The following is a 5973-nucleotide window of genomic DNA, read 5'->3' on the forward strand; positions in this document are numbered from 1 at the left end:
TGCCCGAAGAAGACTCACTCAGGCACGAGAGAACATGCAAACTTGTCACAGGGAGGATTCAAACTGTGAGGCGGACGTTCGAACCGGTCTCGTCCCCATGCCGCTGCAACTAATTCAACAACAGAAAAATAAACACATTTTCCGGAGAAAGACAAACCATGGTAATCTTGGATTGAGAGATGAATACATTTATGTTTTGAGGTAGCCTGAAATACCAAATGAAAAAGAGTAATCTTTGAGACAGACTAATAAAACTCACTCAAGTGGTTTATTTAAAATTTCACACAGGTATTGCGACTGAGGTAAAGATCTCATTTTGATGGTGACTTTTATTCAGTCGGCATCATTGTCTAGAGTGAGGCCTCTCTCTATGCACATTATAAAAAACGTGATTCGCATGAGACAAATGAAAGGCAGAGAAATTACTTCCAGACTCAAGAGGGAAATGCAATCTCCAGCCTTTTTGCAGAATTTCTCTTACAAAATACAAGCTTTATTCAATCCCTGAATCGAACTAACAAGTTTAATAAATCATCAATGTAAGTTGTTCAGTGTGTCACAATTCAAAGAATTGCGAGAAAAGTTGACACACTGACATCTAGAGCTACAATAAAGCATAATCAAAGAACAACTTGCAAAAATTAAAAAAACATAAAACGAAATAGGCATCAAAAAACCTCAATTTGGGGCCCGACAGTTGTTCTCGAAGGCATGATTTGTCGAAACGTCACATCTGTGTGAGGAATGCTGCATTTGCTGCATTACTCGGAATATGGAGATGCGTTTGGTGAGGTGGATGCAGAAGATTGGTCCGTTTCTTCCAGTTCCTTGATAAACCCACGGCTGGTGTTAAACGAACCCGAAGAGGAGGGAAACACCAGTGTGGACGTGCCTTCTTTCTCCCGTTTTTTCTGCTTCATGCGCCTGTTCTGGAACCAGATTTTCACCTGGGTCTCGTTAAGATCGAGTGTGGCGGCGATTTCCACTCGTCTTGCCCGGGTCAGATACTTGCTAAAATGGAACTCTTTTTCCAATTCTGTGAGCTGCCGTGTTGTGAAGTTGGTGCGCAGGGTGTTGTTGGCACCAGCTAGGCTGAAGTCTGGCACTTTAACTAAATAGAAGAAAAAGAAACGGTTGTTATGAGCTGTTCACCAGTTTTATGTAGACTGACATTTTGCAAAAATGCTGATGCTGTATAGAAGTGAATTTGTCATTTGCATAATTCGGAGGATTCGTGTTAAATCAACAAAACCAAAATTAAGAAAAGATGCATCCTATTTGTTTCTTTGTTTGCCTTTTTAAAATGCATTCTGTCTGTTATTGCGTATGTATGAATGTGCTTGTTGTAGCCGTCAAGAGTCAAACTATAAGATCACATTTTTATTCGCCCTATCTCATATGAAATTGAAATGGTGAAATGTTGATTAACACAGAGTATCCATTACATATACTATAGTGGTGCCCAGCTATAAATCGTAAATATTTTAAGTAAACCACATCATTCGTTGGAAGTATTATTATTATTATTATTCAAGTCAAGCTTCACAAAATAAAAATTTAGAGTTGAAAGCATTTGTCTAAAAATTTAAATCTATAGATCCAAGAGAAATCCTAACGCATACATTATTCAAGATCACATTACATAATGATTGTCTGATATATTTTTTTCGTTAATTTTGGATATTTCCTTAAACTGTAGGACTTTTGCAATGTTTCTTTGATGCCTTAAATGTCGGTTGCACGTGATTAAACTGCAGTAAAGTGAATGAATTTCCCCCTCTTGTCCTCGAAAACAATCAAATGATATATGCCACCATAACACACGTCGAGCATGTGAAATTCAAAGGACTGTTTTCAGAAAAAAAAAAACACACCTGTTTTAGGTGGATTCCTCTTCACCTTCATCCAGTCAAAGGTTTGCCCTCGTCCCCCTTGCTGAGTCTCCTCATCCTCCCTCTCTCTCTCGATAGGTACCGGTAGCTCTCCATTTCTTCCTAAGTGTGCGAGTCCCAAGTAGCCGGCTGCCTCTTGAACGGACCTAACCTGAGGCGAGAAATGGGAACCAACCAGGGGAGCCTGAGGCCCACAATAGGCCGCCGCAAGAGTCCCACAGCTCGTACCGACGGTGGGGGCCGAGGTAGAAAATGTTGATTGATGATAATAAGTCGATGTTACTGGCTCATCCATGAAATATTGAGGTTGGATGGTGTTATCAGGCCCCGTCGTTGTATTGTAGTCAGCATTTGCAGTGCAGGCCTGCTCGAAATAGGCCCCGTTATTGACAGTACCTCCGTTATGATAGAAAGATAATAATCCACTTTGTGTGTCGTGAGGGTCATGATAGTAGCCGTTGTTTGTCTGTTGATACTCGTGATGAGGAGCTTGTTGATAATGCTGGGCTGATCCTGTTGTCTCATTTGGTCCTCCATCATCAGCGCTCACGTGCAAGCGTGCATCTACACTATAACAGAGCCTTGAACCTCTCGACACAGTGGCGGGAACTTGGGGAGCTGAGTGGCCTGGGTGGATGTCGTTGGTCAGTTGGAACCCTTGATGCTGGTCCAAAGAATGTTGGAGCAAATGCTGATGGTATCCGGATCTAGGTCTAGAATAGGATCGATTGCTAAATGTATATTGCACGAATGAGTTCATATTCGATGTGTCCATGCAGACTGTATGGGACAAAGATTCTAAATAAAAATAAAAATAAAAAACGAAAAATAATACTGTTTCAAAAAGACCTCGCAGACTAAAAACATAAACTTTTAATCGAAACACATAGAAATGTGTAACATGGAGTAAAAAAAAGCAGATACTTTGCTTTCCACAAACTGACGCTTGAGGTGCGTATGTTATGCAAAAGGAAGGCCTCAATTGGTTAGGCTCGGTGACGCTGTAAAACAAAGCAACTGGATAGAAAATTGAGTCACCTCTTCGTGGTCACGCGTCTTAAAGTCCCTCTTCTTCCATTCTGTTATTTATTTTCTTCTCATGCTCGGATTTCATCGTTTGCGTCTCCACTCTGTTTTTCGTGTCACTTCTTTTCTTACCGCTGCCCTGATCACATGACTTGTCGTCACTTCGCCTTGGGTGACCAAAAGGTCTCAGTTTGTTAGTGCGTGGATGAGGCATGGGATCCAGCGTATGCGTGTGCGTGCGAGCGTGAAAGAGAGAATGAGGAACAGGGAGGACTTTCGTGAGTGCGTTTATATTCGCGCACGCGCCTCATCCATCACTCACAATGACATTAGAACGACAAAGAGACTTCAATCAAACCAACCCATCAATCTGATATCAGCATGAATCTGTCACCGCAAAGAGAATGTGCGCGAATAAAAGATCTGTGAAGCGGCCTACTGCTCTCGGGAATCCTCATTACAAAAATGCTCTTCAGAAACAATAGCAACATTAGAAGCACGTCAAGCAAAGTGCTCCATACTGTAGTTCTACTAGATCGTGATCCCTTTACAGTGGATGTAGTATTTTCTGTATGTATGTATGTATGTATGATAGATAGATAGATAGATAGATAGATAGATAGATAGATAGATAGATAGATAGATAGATAGATAGATAGATAGATAGATAGATAGATAGATAGATAGATAGATAGATAGATGGATGGATGGATGGATGGATGGATGGATGGATGGATAGATAGATAGATAGATAGATAGATAGATAGATAGAGATAGATAGATAGATAGATAGATAGATAGATAGATAGTATACAAAATAAGTTCAATGGATACATTCTTCTGATATTTATGATGGGTTCAATTGTATATATACCAATAGGAGCAATGGTTCTCAAAGTGTGTTACCAGTACTGCTATTCGTACAGAAAGTAAATGTTATGTAATGTCAAATCGACATAATGTTTTTAATCCAGTACAGTACATTTCTTTATAACAGTACATGTAAACTTTTAATAGAATACAGTACCATTAAACAATATTTTTTTCACACATGTTGGTATAATATTATGTTGTGTTTTAAATAATCATCAATCAATATTTTTTTCATTTTTTTCCATTTTCTCATACTCACACAGAGTGTTACTTGTTCAAACTAAATATATATTGATTTACATTATTACTACTTCCTTTTTGCTTCTGTCTTGTCAATAATACTGATGCAGCCCCAACAGAGATGCTGTGCTAGTGAATTTAATGACTGAGTGCCAGCTGTTCATTGCAAACATTCACAACTGTCTGGAGGCATGTTGCTAATCCAGTGACGTTCTAACCCCGTGGCAAAATCAAGATCAAATTGGGCGCAGTCTAAAAAATTGAACGTAAATAAGATGAGCATCTGAAATCTGTGTTCAATTATCAACAAAATGTATCTAGACAACTCTCCAAAAGACCACTTCAACATCTGAAAACTTTAGAACAATGGGCCTAATAGTTTACGGTACATTAATCTTAATGAGAAAAAATGTTTACATCCATAAAATCTAAAATATTATGGTGACTGTTCTAATATAGTCCACGTAAGTTATGGTGACAAATGATCATTTACATTTTAGTAAAGCATCTTATACGGTCGGTCAGGTCTTCAGGTCAATCAGAATGTCACTGAAACTCAAATTGTACTTCAAAATGTTTTCCTTTTTATTATTTGTAGTGTGACTGCCTCTGCTATTTTTTTCCTCTCTCTCAAAACACTAGTAATCTTTCCAATGATGATGGTCACAAACCTGTGGGAATCAGTTTTCTTTGAAACAACTCCATTGGGGCACTCGTGATTTGGAATGAAAGGGTACACATTTGACCATGTGTTTGCTAATTAAATTAATTTCCTGATCTGTTATAGCAATGAGATTAAGGCAGACAGCAGGACTTCTTGTTAACCAGATACTTTTTGACCAGAAAGACAGAAAGAATAGATGTCATTCTGTCCTTTTCTTTTGTGTATTTGAATGAAACAATACATGATCATTGTTCAGATCAATCCACTTTTTATAAGCTTGCTTAGGATATCTTCTAAGATTTAAGTATAAGCATTTTTCATGTTTTTATAAAGCTGCACCATTGCAAATATCTACCATGGGCAGCATACACATAATTTATAAAGCTGTTTTGCTATTTAAGTGATTTTTGACTGACAATTATTATTCTTCAAGCTCTGGCATGTGGTCCGACAGCAAACAGAATGGCACCTCGCCACCAATTTAAAGCATAAATAACAAGTGGTGTGGGTGGTAACAAGGATGAGGTTAATGATCACAGTGAATGAAAGGATGTAGACCAAAGTAAGTGGGCACAAAGAATAGTGGAACAAACTACTACAAGACGAAAATTAAATGACACCCACACAACTCTCTGGGTAGTGAAGTGACTACAGGGGGGAAAGAAACTGAGGTTAAAATGTGAGGTGAATTATGTCTCCACCTCGATTTCTAAAAGTCCTATAGGATTCAGGTTAAGTTGTATAGTTTTTGCTTTGCTTATGTAAGCTTACAGTGTTTGCTCCATCTTTGGAGGAAAGAAATCTCTGATAGATAGATAGATAGATAGATAGATAGATAGATAGATAGATAGATAGATAGATAGATAGATAGATAGATAGATAGATAGATAGATAGATAGATAGATAGATAGATAGATAGATATAGATAGATAGATAGATAGATAGATAGATAGATAGATAGATAGATAGATAGATAGATGTGCATCATATTGATTTTGCCAAGTATGTCAAAACAATGAATTTGTCTCTGGTAGTTGGAGCCACTCTCGTATGACAACAGAAGTCATCAGTCAACTGAAAGAGAATACATTTGAGACATAAAGACATTCAGAATCAGAATCAGATTTATTGGCCAAGTATGTAACAACAGACGGAATTTGTCTTTGACAGTTGGTGCCGCCCTGGTATGACATTCATTTTGAGTACTGTGAGAAAGAAAAAACAGACTAATGAGCATAAACAACAATAGACAGTCTTTTAATAGGAAACTATTCCTTT

The 5973-nt window shown here is 38.0% G+C and overlaps 1 protein-coding gene across 1 annotated transcript; it reads right to left on the reverse strand.

The window, feature by feature from the left end:
• Window positions 1-581: 581 nt before the first annotated feature.
• Window positions 582-2667, reverse strand: LOC133514684 (homeobox protein Hox-B1a-like). Its single transcript, XM_061846523.1, has 2 exons — window positions 1875-2667; window positions 582-1111 (listed from the first exon to the last, which is right to left on the reverse strand). The coding sequence occupies exons 1-2, from the start codon at window positions 2665-2667 to the stop codon at window positions 762-764; spliced, it is 1143 nt and encodes a 380-aa protein (XP_061702507.1). The 3' UTR covers window positions 582-761.
• Window positions 2668-5973: the final 3306 nt, after the last annotated feature.

Source organism: Syngnathoides biaculeatus, chromosome 16, assembly GCF_019802595.1.
Source record: "Syngnathoides biaculeatus isolate LvHL_M chromosome 16, ASM1980259v1, whole genome shotgun sequence".
Classification (NCBI taxonomy): domain Eukaryota; kingdom Metazoa; phylum Chordata; class Actinopteri; order Syngnathiformes; family Syngnathidae; genus Syngnathoides; species Syngnathoides biaculeatus.